This window comes from Stigmatopora argus, chromosome 18, assembly GCF_051989625.1.
Source record: "Stigmatopora argus isolate UIUO_Sarg chromosome 18, RoL_Sarg_1.0, whole genome shotgun sequence".
NCBI classification, from domain to species: Eukaryota; Metazoa; Chordata; class Actinopteri; order Syngnathiformes; family Syngnathidae; genus Stigmatopora; species Stigmatopora argus.
In genome coordinates this window covers 12,249,799-12,265,287 of record NC_135404.1, presented here as the reverse complement: position 1 = coordinate 12,265,287, position 15,489 = coordinate 12,249,799, and the positions used below count along the sequence as shown (strand labels likewise).

The 15,489-nt window shown below is 44.1% G+C and overlaps 1 protein-coding gene and 1 long non-coding RNA gene across 3 annotated transcripts in view; one reads left to right on the top strand and one right to left on the bottom strand.

The window, feature by feature from the left end:
* The first annotated feature begins 147 nt into the window (after positions 1 to 147).
* Positions 148 to 13,741, top strand: frmpd2 (FERM and PDZ domain containing 2). Of its 2 annotated transcripts, none has more exons than XM_077625493.1 (30): positions 148 to 423; positions 949 to 1,069; positions 1,152 to 1,306; positions 1,456 to 1,521; positions 1,593 to 1,772; positions 1,873 to 1,948; positions 2,028 to 2,115; positions 2,221 to 2,377; positions 2,490 to 2,561; positions 3,081 to 3,255; positions 3,334 to 3,469; positions 3,789 to 3,927; positions 3,991 to 4,143; positions 4,216 to 4,401; positions 4,499 to 4,658; positions 4,778 to 4,976; positions 5,045 to 5,142; positions 5,220 to 5,300; positions 5,395 to 5,502; positions 5,673 to 5,789; positions 5,872 to 6,050; positions 6,310 to 6,408; positions 6,522 to 6,615; positions 6,722 to 6,807; positions 6,897 to 7,077; positions 7,235 to 7,449; positions 7,562 to 7,628; positions 7,706 to 7,837; positions 7,944 to 8,028; positions 13,611 to 13,741. In XM_077625493.1, the coding sequence occupies exons 2-28, from the start codon at positions 949 to 951 to the stop codon at positions 7,741 to 7,743; spliced, it is 3,426 nt and encodes a 1,141-aa protein (XP_077481619.1). In that variant the 5' UTR covers positions 148 to 423; the 3' UTR covers positions 7,744 to 7,837; positions 7,944 to 8,028; positions 13,611 to 13,741. The 2 variants fall into 2 exon arrangements, with proteins under 2 accessions (XP_077481619.1, XP_077481618.1); XM_077625492.1 differs by having other exon boundaries at positions 149 to 423; positions 4,775 to 4,976.
* LOC144092581 (uncharacterized) overlaps positions 2,216 to 15,489 on the bottom strand; it is a 50,915-nt gene continuing 37,641 nt past the window's right edge. Inside the window, exons 5-6 of the long non-coding RNA XR_013306086.1 lie at positions 11,288 to 11,353; positions 2,216 to 2,356 (exon numbers count right to left, since the gene is read on the bottom strand). This is a non-coding gene — a long non-coding RNA (uncharacterized LOC144092581). The remainder of the gene's footprint in view (positions 2,357 to 11,287; positions 11,354 to 15,489) is intronic.

Below are 15,489 nucleotides of genomic sequence, written 5' to 3'. Positions count from 1 at the left end.
ATGGGAGAAAGTCAACTAATGCCCAAAGACAGCTTTTTGTGGATGAAATGGCTCACTAACACAGTTAACACCCCCAACCACCCCTCCATTGGTTTGCCCCTTCACTTGCCCCGGCAGTCATTAGCTTGTCCGGCAAATCCAATTATGCGCTTATGCGCCCGGTCTAAAAATAGGAGAAAATGAGGCAAAACAGAATCAACACGTCACTACCTGTCAGCGCCGAGGAAATCATATCTGTGGATTTTGCTCCCCGCGGGGACAATGGATCGGTCGTGAGGAAATGAGGACGACAGGTAACGAGGTGCCGTGACGGATGGGGACTTTACGGCGAAGGCGAGGCGGCGGCTGATACGGACGGCAGCGGCCGACATGTAAGGATTAAATTCACAAGGCTGATGTCTGAGGGAAGTTACACAGAATAAGGTAAGCCATTTTACATGTCACCAATTCGTTACACCTCGAAACATGGTTAAGAAAATGACAAAATTACAGAAGGGGCAGTCTACACTCTGGATTTTGGCATGGTGCTTTTTTTTTACAACGAAATGATCCCAAATTTAATTTTTGCTTTGCAAAAAAGCATTTTCCAGAAAAAAGTTGTGTGTTTGCTGAATTTTACTTGACAGGCGGGCCAACAGATTCAAGAATTTAACCAAACAAGGTGAAAGCAGTTCTCAAAATGATGTGAGATTGGTCGTGCATTCAATTGGACGTTAAGAAAAACTAGTTCTGGTCCAGAGCTGAATTGTAATTAAGGAGGTGGACCGTGCGTGGCCAGAGAAAACCAGTATTCAGTCTGTATTTTGACCTTTGGATCGATGCAAAATTTGTGATTTGTTATGTTCTTTTAGTAAAAAAAAAAGATAAATGTCCGTGTTCTTCACTTGTGAAGTTTTTGGTCAATTTTGCGGCAGTCTGCTGACACAAAGGTCTCGCTTTTGCGTAAAGATGGGAACGTTTGTGACCCTGGCCGAGGTGTTGGAGGCCAGGGGATCGCCGCTAGACGAAGATGAAGTCTGGTGTCTGCTTCTTATCACCACCGAGGCCTTAATAGATGTTTCCAAGAAAGGTAATTAACCTCGACCTCGCGCTCACTTCCGCCGAGAAATCTACCCGTTATCCCCTTACTGTTTCCGTCACGTTCTGTTTAGGGTCTAGGAACATATGCGGCGTGCTCAGCCCCGGCTCGGTGCTACTGTCCTCCAATGGGCGTATGGCCTTCAAGAGCTGTGGGCGTAATGACGACGTGGCCTCCTTCGTGGCCCCTGAAGTCCTTCAGGGTAACGCCAGAACCTCAACAGAAAAGGTGGTGAAAACGAATCACCCCGGAACGTTCAAATCGATACGTAGTCCGCCTAGATCGGTTTTCAGCGGGCCCACCGCAGACTTAAACACAATAAAACAGTGGCCCGGGCCGGTATCTTCAATATCTTTTCCATCCCTGCTTTCCTACAGTCGCTCGTGTACTCGCTAGGGATGACTTTTTACTGGTGCGTGGATTACCAGCTACCTCAAAACCAGGTGTGTAGCCCCCTTAAGGGTCATCAATCCAACTCCTAACAAAGTGACGAGTCCTGAACTTTGCTCTCCAGCCCGTCCAGCTTAGTGGCGAGCTGGACAATTTACTCTTGAGCATGTGCGAGGACACGTTGGCGAGGCGCAACGATCTGATGATGGTGCTCGAGACCTGCGAGCTCCACCACAAGACCTTCATGCTTCCTCCGGCCGAGCGGCTGGTCAAGCAACTGGTAGAAGACATCTACAGAAATTCGGTCAGCGGGACGACAAACTACCGTCGTTTGATCGCGTTTGTTTCCATAGTTGTTTTTTGTTTCGTTTTTTTTACTGGCAGCACGAAAATACTTCTGACAGGTCCATCCCGTGCTGACGGCAGAAAACGGAACGCTGCTGAGGGATCGGAGTCAGCTCATCCGAGACAAGTTACACGGTAGGAAAAAAAAAATGGGACTAATTGCAAGTACCTAAGTACGACGGATACCTGACTAGCTTCTGTGATGTCATTTCAGGGCGCTCTATTTGTAACGCTACGTGGCTGACAAAAAATAAGATCTCCAGAACGTTCTCAGGAGCGTCCTTTACAGCAGAGTCCACGGGGTATAACATTTCACATACTATGTCAGACGAAAGCTAAACGTTCCGTTAGCGGAGCTGAGGACTGACTGACAGATTGAGGAGAATGATGAAGTCCTACCTGCCTAGGATCCCCTCGGGATGTCGGCGCACTGGGAGTAATGGGAGTTGGCAGAACTTCAATCGCAACGTCTGTAGCCCGTACATGGACGCCGGTCGACGGGCTAACTCTCGATTCCTGGCCCAGTTTGCCTCCACGATGAGTCTAAGTGAGAAGAAGATGAAGGTCAGAAAATTGTCGTTGCTGCTGGGAAAGAATCAAAATAAACTGGACTTTTCTGATCATCTGGTTTGAAAATGGTTTCCTATTTGAAAATGTTCTATCCTGTGTCGTTTAGGATACGGGTCCAGAGTTCATTAGGATGGCCGATGAGCCGGCGGTTGTTCTGGAGCTCCCTGGATCCATTTTGGTGAGAACCCAAAGAAATTCATTCATCATTATTCAAATCAAGTGGGCATTTATTGGAGTGGACAAAATGGGCAATAAGATTGGGTTCCAGAAAGGGAGCAAGACCTACTTTATCGCACAACATCTTTTATAGAGTACAGTGAAAAAACATCTGTCCTCTTTCGTCATCATTTTGTCTGATATCTTTCTTGGAAGGACCCTGGCTCATAAAAATAAATAATCCCACAATAAGTGTTATCTAAACTAATGAGTGCTACAATATTCCACAATACATTACACTGCCTTGAGGCAACTAAAGTATCATATTCACAGATTATAACAGAAAATGGAATTGATCCATTTGACAAAGGCTAGTGCATAATTCTACCATTTAATTAGACAACCACAAGTGTGCTAAAGCGCACTACAGGCTGCAGAAATAAACATTCATCGCTACTTTTGATTCAACTCATAGTGTCTGTTTTTTAAATTCAATGTTAACACTTTCCTTCTTTTTCGGCTTGTGTTTTTCCCGGCGTAGTCCAAAAAAGGGAAATCTTCCAACACGCAAAGAGAGCTGACGGTGGTGATGCCAAACGGTCAGAACATCGCCATCAAGTGTGAGGTGAAATCCCGAGGCGGAGACGTCTTTGACATGATCGTGGCTCATGCCAACCTGGTGGAACACTTTTACTTTGGCCTTGCTTACATTGATGGTAAGTATGAAATCACGTACACCCTTATTTTATATGGCACAGCACATATTTACGTCAAATCTCCCGCTCTGTGGTCAGATAATGAGTTTTTCTTTGTGGACAACGATACCAAGATCTCCAAAGTTGCTCCGGACAGTTGGAAGAAAGTGCCTTCAACTACCTTCATCCTTTTCTTCAGGGTCAAATTCTTTGTCAACGACATTTCCACTATTTTGTAAGTGCTTTTGCTTCCTAGTTACCGCAGCCAACAAATTTCATTCTGTTACTAATTGACAGAAGTACCGTATATTCCAGGATATAAGTCGTAATTTTTTTCCCCTAATTGGGTAGACCTGCGATTAATACCTTGGTATGTTGGGCTATAGTTATCTATGTTGACAGGAGCCTATTTATTAGCCTGTTGTTACCCTGAGGTATGCTTGTTGGTTTCGGATCAAATACAAAAATGGCCCTCCCAAAAGGTGCGACTTATACTCCAGTACGGCGTACTTACGTTTGAAAAATAGGGTAAATCCAAAGTCTCGTGTGGCTAGGCACAAACAGACCCACCACCAGTTCTACCTCCAACTCCGAAAAGACCTCTTGGACGACAGATTGTCCTGCCACGAGGAGACGGCTCTTTACCTGGGAGCTCTGGCCTTGCAGACAGAGTACGGCGATTGCATGCCTGAGGTATGAAAAAGTATTAGCTCCAAGAACCAGGAAGCCAAAAAGACAATTCTGCTCTCGTTTCAGGTGTACGGTAGAAACTACTGTCGCCCCGATCAATATGTCCCCAAAAGTGTCATGGAGAAACGTGCCTTGCCTTGCATTCTGGGAGAATTGCAACGACTCCATTCTAACAACGCCCAGATGCTGGCGGAGGAATCGGAAGTCGAGTTCCTCAAGGTAACGCGTTGCTTCGGAAGGTCTCGGTTCTCTGAACTCTGGTTTGGACTCAAGAAAAGTCCCGTCGAGCAGGTGTGTCTGCAGTTGCCCGAATACGGGGTTTTGTTCCACCGCGCGACGCGAGAGAAAAAGCCAGTCGAAGGAGAAATTATGCTTGGAGTCTGTGCCAAAGGCCTTATCGTGTACGAGGTGAAGGACGGTTCCCGGAGCAGCAGCCAATTTTTTTACTGGAGGGAGACGGCCACTATTTCCTCTAACGTGAGTCCAACTCGAAATCGGAAAACTACAGCCGTGATATGACAAAAGCAGAAGTTTGACTTCTTACCTAACGATTGTGGTTCTTCTGTTTTCCCAGAGGCATAAATTCATAATCGAGTGCCGGGCCAGTAAGAAGAAACACACCTTCCTCACGGAGACGTCCAAAATAGCCAAATACCTGTGCAAGCTGTGCTCGTCCCAGCACAAGTTCAACAATGAAATGAATTCGCGGCAGCTTCGTCACAGCACGGTCTCGGGTCCGTTAACGTCGGACTTGACTTTTCGCTTTTGCCCTCAGGCCACCTTTAGACCCGAGACCGCAAACATCGCAGCCGTCAAACTTGATGGATAATCTCGTGGTCTTTGTCTCTAGAAGAGAGTATTCCCCAATACGGCGCAACGGCGTGCCGGGCTGGAAAGAGCCGCTTCAAGTCGGCGTTGGATTCCGAAACACCGCAAGACGACAGCGGTCTGACCACTCCTCGACGCGAGTCCCTGACCAGGCTTTGCGAGGATGTGGCGGCCAGGATCGAGGCCCGCTTCAAGCAGCAGCGCCAGAGCCTTTACGAACAAAGGTACGGGACCACCCCCTTTTATCGGAGCCTCCCGTGTTTGAACGCAATGCATTTATGGCACTTGCTAGCACTTCCAGTAGTCAAGGCGGCAGCACTGGCATGCGTTCTCCAGCCTGTTCTCAGAGAAGTGGATCCGAGGCTCCTCTCGGATCACCGGCGGCCAGAGGTACCATTCCATTCCGTCTTGTCCACAGCTGTGAGTATGGCGCTTTTTGTCGGAAAATGTATTTTTGTGGCCCGCAGAAAGTCACCATAAACAAGGGCCGTCGTCGGAGAGAGAGGTCATTTGCGTTTCCCTCAAGAAAGACCCCAAGCTTGGCCTCGGTGAGATTTTCTTTCCCATTCAGAAGAGACGTCAGCGGTTTTACTGGAACTTTGGTAGATCCAATGGCGTCTAACCAAAATGATGTTCCTGCAGGCATCATGATTGTGGGAGAGGACAGCGTGGGACGTTACGAACTGGGAATTTTCATTGCCTCGGTGGTTCCGGGGGGGCCTGCGGATAAGGATGGACGAATACGACCGGGTCTGAATCCTATTGTCGTTAAACGTTTAGTCAGTCCTTGTAGAAACGTTGCGAAGTCACGGTCATTTGTGTCAAGTCAAGTCCAGTCCAGGTTGAAGGATTTAGCTAGGCCCCGGTGATAAAGGACACAGGGCTTTGGAAAACAAATGACAGTGACCTTTTATCCTCAGGTGGTCGCCTGATCTCTCTGAACCACATCAGCTTGGAGGGCGCCACCTTTAGCGAGGCGGCGGAGGTCATGCAGAGCAGCCCAGAGGAGGTGCAGCTCATTATTTCACAGCCAAAAGGTCTGTGTAGCTCTACCGGCCCTACACTGTACAGCAAAGAAAACGAAATCAATGTTGATATTTATCACTTTGTAACCTTCAGCTCCTCAAACTCCAAATATTCTGCGACCTTCCGCGTTGAGAAATTACGAGTCCCAAAGCACGTTGATGGCCTGCGGACAGTTGGGCGATAGCCTGGATGAGATCGTCTCGGTTATGATGGAGCCAAAGACCAGCAACAGACTGCACCCTCCTCAAGAAGTCCGCATCCTAAGTGCGCAGGTAGAGTTTTTAGGTTTTACGATGGAGCTGGGAGGGCAGGGATATGCAATCAGTTGATTCTACGCCGATGCAAACTGACCAGTTTGGGGGATTTTTAAGACACTCTCAAAAAGGTCCAATGTTGATGGTTTCCAAGCACAACGTTTACTCCCGTAAACGTCGCTCCACACGCAACGCAAAATCCTTTCTTGATCTGTAATTGTTTTGTATTAAACAGAATGGGAGATAACGATGGGTTTTTTCGGGGGGTCATTTTCAGGACGGTTGCTCACTTTCTTCCTACGCAAACTTTGTAAGGTCGGTAGAGAGCACAGTGAAGCTCAAGAAGGTGGCTGGAAGTCTGGGCATCAGCATCACGGTGAGTCAGTCTTCAGTCTTTAGTGGCCACTTGCGCTTTGCGGTCCTGACTGTAGTAGTGTGTCAAAAATAAACTGTGTGGCCTCAACGATTGATGAAATAATTGTTCTTCAGGGTGGGGTCAACACCAATGTTCCCAACGGTGGAATCTACATCAAGAGCCTCGTTCCGGGAGGGCCTGCTGAGAAGGAGGGCCGCGTACGTGCAGGTATTTTACAAAAACATAAATCAACACATCATAATCGAAACCCTTAAATAATTTCAAATATCTACTGAGAAGCACGTGGGAAAATCGGATCGTACTTTTGTTGTAGGTGATAGAATCTTAGAGGTTGATGGGATCAGTTTTCAAGGCATCACCTATGAGCAAGCTGTGGAGTGTCTGTGCAAAACTGGGGAGGTAAAGCACAGGAAATTGGCCAATTGCTCCATAATCCAGAGAGATTTTTTAAAAATTAAAAATCACCCTTTATCCGTTTGACTTTACAGATGGTGACTTTAGTGGTAGATAGCGCCCCCGTGAGCTTTCCCCGGGTTTCTCTGAGCGCCTACACCGAGGCTAGTGAAGCCACTCATGACGTGGGCGTGGCCACCAAGAACCCCCGGATCAACAGCGTCTCTTCCCACGTCTTCTGCAAGCGACCCAAGGACTACAATTTTGTGACTCACGGTACGAGGGCGCTTATTTGTCAAAAAATGCACCAAAGACTCGAGCAATTCTGGTAAAGATCCTGATCTTCCTTTTCCCACTCTGACCTTCTTCTTCTTCTTCTGGCATTCTTTATCCTTGGGTCTGCCGGTTCTCTCCCCTGACCAAAACCTCTCAGAAAACACCCTGGAAGTGACCCTGACGAAGAACGCCAAAGGTCTGGGCTTCAGCTTCGTCATGTGCGAGTTGGACCCGCCCGTTCCGGACTTTTGCAGCCTGATACGGATCAAGGAGCTTTTCCCGGGCCAGCCGGCCCAATTGAGCGGCAGGATCAACGAGGGGGACGTCCTCTTGGCCATCAATGGCCTGTCGCTCAGAGACTTGTCTTATCCGGTATGAATTCATGGATTAATGGAATGAAGTAATGTCCAATTCCATTTGACTCCAATGTAAAGGTACACTTTTTGCATCTTCTCATGATTTCTACGCTATTTTTCTTGGGTAGAAAGTCCTAAAGCTGTTCAAGACGTCACCCCACGAAGTCCGATTGACGCTGTGTAGGCCTTCACCCGGTACTTCAACGCATGGCCTCCACGAGGAACTGCTCGCCGATGCTTATTTGACTTTTGCGCTTGGTGTTTTCCATCAGGAATCCTTCCATCTATCCATGAGCTCACGGGAACATGAAGGCGTGCGTCTTCAATGACAGACGAGAACATTTGCCAAGTGCTTTGGACACGCTGGAACAAGCTACTGAGAAAATTCTCTTCGTTGGGAACAGGTCGGTGCAAAGTTTGGACATGATGGATCGTGTTTATGTTAATGAAGAGAGATGGGTCTTCAAATACGTGCTTCATTTGACTTGATTCATTTTTTTTTGCTCCCAGAGTGCTCAAGAAAGCGATCAACTGACTGACCAGGTGTAACATGAGTTTCAGTAGCTCGATTATGGAGAGAAGAATCAAAGTCAAGGTAGGAAACTTCCTAAAAATAATTCAAAGTGCATTTCAAAACACAATCAACCAAAGAGTAGACAAAAGCAGATTAAAAGCAACATTAAAGTAACAGAACAGAAGTCATAACATTAACCCTAACCGAACATTCCATTAAGCATTTGTGAGACTTACCTGCATTTTTAATACTTACGGTAAATTTATTGAGCCTCATATAAGTTATAAAGTAAGCAACAAGCAGTCAAATCCATAACAGTTGAAATTGCCTACCATAAGGTGGCAGACTTGTGCTAGAAATACTCATCAGACCTTTTCTCTTGTGATTTGTTCAGCGTTATTTCACCAAATATAAGCCAGTCGTGGCAGTATTATTTTTTCATTTTTTCCTTCTAACTGAAACTGCAAAATTAGATTAGAATGTTATTTTTAATCCAGTATTCGGGAAATTTTTGGGTGGCAGTAGCAAGACAGACACAGAAGACATTGTAGACCTAGGTAAAAAAAACTGGAGCCACACACAGGAAGTCCACAAGGTGACCTTCTGCAGACTGAGACTGATGTTATCACACAGTCCCTAGTCAGTAGTCTGGAGGTTTTAAAGATCATCTTCCTTGCCTAGATCCTCCTAAACTGTCCTATCACCTTATCATTAAGGCGTGTGTCTTAGCAAAATCCAATCTATCAAATTCTTTTGGAATGTGGAGGCATTATTGTGATCCTTTAAATCATAAAAGAATGCAAAGTTTTGGTGGCAGTAGCGACGACGCGCAAAATACTATTTTAGACAGAGCGACTTTTCGGGAATGTGGACGACCGAAGCCCCCCTTTTAAAAAAACAAAAAACCCATTGAATGTCAAGACAAATTGGGCAGCACAGACACTTGAACACTTGAACACACTTCCCTGGATGAGGAGGAGCCCGTAATAGTCCCTCGTAAAATAATGGTTCCTGTATTTGGTGGAAAGCCAGCGCTCCGTCTGGATCCCATCACCACTTGGGCTCTTTTGGCAAATGATCCCAAATGTTTCTAATTATGCCAGTGGAGACGGACGGACGGCCCAAGGCTGTGTGCCTGTGTTTTTGGGGGTGTCGCCCCTAGAGGACAACGCATACCCAAACCCCGGCCTCTTGTTTATTCGTGAGCGGAGAAACCGAAATGGTGCGGCGGTCTCGAACCCCGTACCCTGGCCCAGACGGGTAATGGATTAACGTTGCCGTGTTTCCAGATTATTTATTTAATGATGCATTTTTATTACAATCGGCAATGAACCAAATCAAATATTAGGGTCAGATGAATGATTGAGTTTTACGTTTGGCAATCAGTTTTGAATTCTGATCTAATTTTATCCATCTTTCTGGGATTTAACCCCAACTTTTCAACTTTTGACGCACTAACAATCCATCAGAATGAGCGTAAAAGTCCTCCCTTCTATTTTAGGCAAATCCTATCCTATTAGGGCTGACTGAAAATGGATCTCCCAATGAAATGACATCCTACCTAAAAACGAAAACGATAGTAATTGAGCATTTCACGGGAGCAGACCTCTCCAACCCCCTTTGGCGGTAGAGCTCGCTAAAGTCATTTGGAGGACGCCAGTGGAGAAAGAAATAGTCTTCGGCGGGGATAAAAGTTCAATTTGTCCGAGTTGTCCAATAGCGCTCGGGTTAGCGTTGGGCTACACGCCGCCAAGCCGCCGTGTGTCAACAAAGTTAAGTGTGGGAGCCGATCCCGAGAGGACACACAAAATTTACGGATCTTTCCGACAAAAAAAAACGGAAAAAAAATGGACATCATATGTCTACAACGCAGTGGAAAAGCGAAACGGCCTGACGAGATGACCGCGAAACCCCGGGCTAGTACGTAAAGTGGGAATGATTTACTCTTTTGACAACAGGAATACGATACTTCGTTTGACCCAAAGTTGAAAGTGTCGACGTCGGAGTCATTTAATGTCAACAACAAAGTTCGTGTTGGAATTCCAACGGTACCAAATGACATTGTTTAGACGTCACGTTTTATGAGCGACAAAAAGGTGGTGCTAATTGTACATTTGCTTGATATAATCCAAGTCAATAACTTTCCATCTGGTAACAATATCGTGTATTAATGCCTTTTTATTGCTCAACTCAAATGCAAACAGACCGAGACTTATGAAGAATATTTGGTACCCTTTCGTTCAAGAAATAAAACCCACTACAGTCCCTGAAATAAATGACAAAAGCAATAATAATTGCGCGTGTCATAAACGGCATCTGATGAATACCAGATATAGATTTTGAACAGCGGTCGTGCATTTAAAATAAGAATAATGATCTTAATGAAACAGGGACTGCACTATAAAATCTTGGTATACTTCTTATTTATCGGTCAGTTGTTTTGATGCGATTACAGAGCTATCGAGTAATTCCTGTACGACGTTATGTGCAATTTTCCACAGATGTTTTAGATTAGATTAGATTAGATAACTTTATAACGTATTCGGGAAATGTCATTGTCACAGTAGCAAGAGGGTGAGAATACAGACACAGAAAAAGACATTTTAGACATAAATAAATAGGTCATAAATAAGTTAATAAATTCTTTTGAGCTCTCCAGTTTCAACACGACACGCTTCTGGCGATGCGCTTAACATAAGCCCCAATGAAATTTATACGGACGACGGCATCAGCTCGCCACAAGTTTTACTTTTTAACGTCAGAGCATCAGACTCGACAAGTGCCGGATCTTCTCTCCAAGCTTTCCCACAAGACCCGCCGCTTGTTGAGTTTCCAAAAATGAAGCTGTTCCAAAAATGCACACGAACAAAATAGCTCTAAAATAGTCCTGTTAAAAGATTTATGCTACCACACTTCTACTCATCCCAATAAACAGTTCTACTTTCCCTCTCCATCTTTCCCAGTCCCATACAGCAAAGTAGTAAATCCAATGAAACATTAATATGATATTTAGTCTATTTTACATAGACAAAGATGTCATTTCTTTTGCCACCACAAACACGAACATTGACAGCATTGAAATAGCTGAATTAATTCATCTCGAAAAATGTCAAGTTTTGTTCAATTTTGATTCAGAAGAATTATATGTCAGATTAAATGTACCCCATACTTGGATTACAAAGAAAGATATTTTCTATCTCTGTATTTGCAATCCATTCTGACAAAACGACATGTTGCTTTATCACATTTCACCACAGCGCACTATTCATCTAGTTGTTATCCTGCGCAATATATCTGAAGTTCTGTTAATGTGCATATGTTTGTGTGGTTTTTCACTTACTGTCATTCATTCTTGATGGATGCCAGAAAACGGGGTGTTGCGTAAGTATGCTCAGCACTGGGAAAGCTGAAAAAAAAGATATAGAAATAAGTAAAAGAAAAATTAAAAGCCTTTTTCAACTAGCTTGCACATGACTGCCAATGTAAGCATAATATTACCATATAAGGTACATGTGTCAAAGTGGCAGCACGGGGGCCAAATTTGGCCCCCCGCATCATTTTGTGCGGCCCGGGAAAGTCAATCATGAGTGCTGACTTTCTGTTTTAGGATCAAATTAAAATGAAGAGTATAGATGTATATTAAATTTCCTGATTTTCCCCCTTTTAAATCAATAATTGTCATTTTTAATCCATTTTTCTGTGTTTTTAGTTGAAAAATCATTTTATAAAATCTAAAAATATAGAAAAAAAGCTCAAATAAACATTGTTTTAGATCTATAAAAAAATCAATTTTAATCCATTTATTAAAAAAAAAATTCTAAATATTATATCTAAAATGGCCCGGCCCGCATGAAATCGAGTTGACGTTAATGTGGCCCGCGAACCACCCCGAGTTTGACACCCTTGATATAAGGCTATGCTACAGGAAAAACTCTTGGATTATTATTATTTTACATTGAACATGAGCAAAATATGGTACTTTTAACGTTAGAGTACTTTATGCAACATTGTTATTTTGAATAAGATGTGGTCTGAGTCTGGCCCATGGATTTTTACTACAAGAATGTCTTTACTGGACTTGCTCCAGGTCGGACAGACTTTATCTGGGAGGCCAGCCCACTACTCGCTTTTTTTTGTCTTTCTTTCTTTCTTTTTCTTTCTTTTTTTTCCACAGGCAGACCATTTACCCAAGTTTTTGTTTAGTCAAAAGGTTCAGGTCAAACTATTTACACAAGACAAGTTTACTACTACAATTATGTGGTGGCATTAGATGATGGCTAAAGTCCAAGACTTCACTAAACTCTCAGTATTATGCATTTTAAATAGATTTTACAGTTTAAAAAAAAAAATCAATTATCCTGCAAAACTTTGAAAGGATGCTATCTAAAATACACATTTCCCACCCTCCAACCAGTTTGCTCATTCATCAACGTTTAGACAGTCTTTCTATTAAAGAATGAATCAAGTTTCTATTTTAGTAAACACAAAAGATTGTCACATGACTTGACAAAAGCCAAATGTCTGTTGGACATTTCATTAAAAAAAAAAAAACAAAGTTCGACATCGACTGGATTGGCATGTCAAAACTAGTTGAACAAAAGTTTGTGGTGGGCTCTGAACGGTGTTTGCATTTTAGGGAAGCGTCTTAAAAGGGTCCGTATAGAAGAAGTGGACAGGGGTCAGATGCGTTTTGTGTTGCTCAGAGGCCCCAAAGCATCATGGGTGGCCACTTTGGGCCAAAAGCCCAACGTACACAAATGCGGCTAAACTTAAATAGCCAGTGAGGCGTATACAATTAACAGCGAGTAAGTAGTACACGCTAGACTGGCACGTAGGACTTGCTTCCCCTAAACATGGCGTCTGGTATTGAGCGGTCCGTCTAGGAGAATTAATGCAGACGACCCAGAGTAAACACTTCATTTGGACGCCATGCCACCCGCCGGTTGGTAAAAACAAAACAATGGCAAACAAGGGGGAGCTTTGTGACCCGGGCCAAGTCTTTAGAATTGACTTTAAATGGTTCCCAACAAGGAGGACGGCGCCGTTGGTCACCTGTTGGCCACGCCCCTTGCCGTCGGGGAAAAACAAGAACGAAATTGTCGAGAAGAAAGCGGATTCCGGAAGTCCAATTTAGTTGGTGAAATTATTTGTTTTAGATGAGATTTCATCTCGTATTTGGGAAATGTCTTGGTTGCAGTAGCAAGACAGACACAGAAGACATTGTAGACCTAGTTATTTTTTTTTTGTGTGTGATTCGTAGTTTACGCTAGGCCTGAAAGAAAATGGGTTTAGGTTCTTGAACGTGTGTTTAAATTGTTTTATTCACATCATGTGATTTAGTGTTAAATTTGTCAAAAATGGCCAAATAGAGAACACATTATTTGTCCCTTTTCCATTGGTCGTGGGTCTTTTACTTTGAACGTGGCAGTTTTTCGGACAGATCCGTGTAGCCTGGAACTACTGTACTCTGTAATCTGATATCCCGTATCATAATTTAATGACTTTACTTTTTTAGAAGCGCGTGGCTACTTGCTAGCTTCTCGGTTTGTGTACTCTAATTGTTTGCTTTCTTACTTTTCTATAAAAAAAGGACATGCAGTGGGTGTGTTAATGGATGCAACTCCCTGATATGAGTAAAAACATGTTATAATTCATGTGTTCAGGACTATGCCGAGGAACCAAACGACTAGAAGACGTGGACCCCCACGCGGAGGAATCGGCGCACCCCAGATGTCGGCTACGCAAAGTGACGGCCGCTTTATGACTGGAGATCCTAATAAAATAACGGAATGGCGTCCCTCGCGTCGGCGTGCTGAAGGGGCGGGTCTTAAAGAGCTATGCAGGTTTCAGGAAGGGACATTTTGCTGTAAAAATGCCTTCTAAAATAGGCTAAAACCGAACATAACGTGGGCTGTGTATGGCCCGCGGGGTGTGTTGTCTCAAAGTCTGACTTGGAGACGATTTACGAGCGTCGGGGATTCACCTCCGTTCCCGTATGTCCTATCTTAGACGTACGTAGTACATCATATCGACGCTGACTAGCCACACTCCCTTTTCCACGTATTCGACCTCGGGCAGTCGACAGCAATAATGAAAGGGATTCAAAGAAGTAAGTGTACACCTGAGTAATTATACATAAACATGCACTTATGATAAGCTTTTGCATTTTCACGCATCATTCCCAACATTCCTGCCGTCGGTTTTTGGGTCTGCCAGCGATATAAAATGTCAAGAAAAAAAAATTACGGACAATTTAAGTTTGAGTGGTTAGCGCGTCGGCCTCACAGTGGGGAGACTTGAGTTCAAATCTAGGTCGGTCCGTCTGTGTGGAGTTTGCATGTTCTCCCCAGGCCTGCGTGGGTTTTCTCAGGGTACGCCGGTTGAGTGCTAGGCTCATTGGACACTCTAAATTGCCCCTAGGTTTGAGTGTGAATGGTTGTTTGTCTCCTTGTGCCCTGCAATTGGCTGGCTACCAATTCAGGGTGTCCCCTGCCTCTGGCCCGAAGTCGGCCGGGATAGACTCCAGCACCCCCGTGACCCTAGTGAGGATAAAGCGGTTAAGAAAATGAGATGAGAATTTAAATTGAACTGTTATTATTATGCTGGCATGATTCACAATAACGCACTCATGATACCGAATTTATCCGATTTATATTGCAGTCGGTAAGTAAGATTTCGAGGCATTTAAATGGGAAATTTGGCACTTTTCCAAAATGGTGGTTTCAAAACTACATTTGGGTGGCAGTTTTGGGGATTTTACGGAGTCTAGGGAGGCGTCCGGGAGTCCCGGAGTTTGCGTTGCTTGTCTGGAGAAAACTCCTGAAATTCCGGAGAAGTTGGCAGCTCTGAGTTTGTGCTGGCTTTTATTCTCTCTTAGAACACAAAAAAAAATAATCAGGACTCCTTAAAAACTAAGAACTTATACATTAAATATAATTTGGGAGATTGGATATTTTTTTATGCGGCTTCATGTTTTACATTTTGGCTCTTTGTGTTTAACTGTCTTAAATGTACAGAAGATGACGTCACGCAACCAAGAATAAGGTAAAAGGAATAATACGTACTAAAACGAGGAATAAAGCAATAAACAAATCAGGATAAATTACGTTAATTGAGGATCCTGAGGCCCGGAGGGAGGAAAAAAAAGGGAAATGGGTTGTTCTCCTCGGCCCGGCGCGATACCCGAGCCGGCGTTTATTTCGTTTTTATGCAAATGAGGAAGTTGATCCCAGGATGGAAAAGTACTCACTGGCGGTGAGAAGTAAACAATACATTCCTACCTTATCGTTCGTTAGTGAGATACCGAGAGGAAAGTACTTTTTATTTTTTACACGATAAAGACCATAATAGAACAGCAACGGACCAATAAACGTGAATATATTTCAATAAGGGTGGGACGGTGTATTAGTGGTTAGCACGGTCACCTCACAATTTCGAGTTTGAGGGTTCAATCCCCAACGGTGAGCTAATTGAACACTAAATTTGACGAGTGAAAGGTGAACGATTGGTTAGCATGCCCACCTCACAATTCTAAGTTCAAGG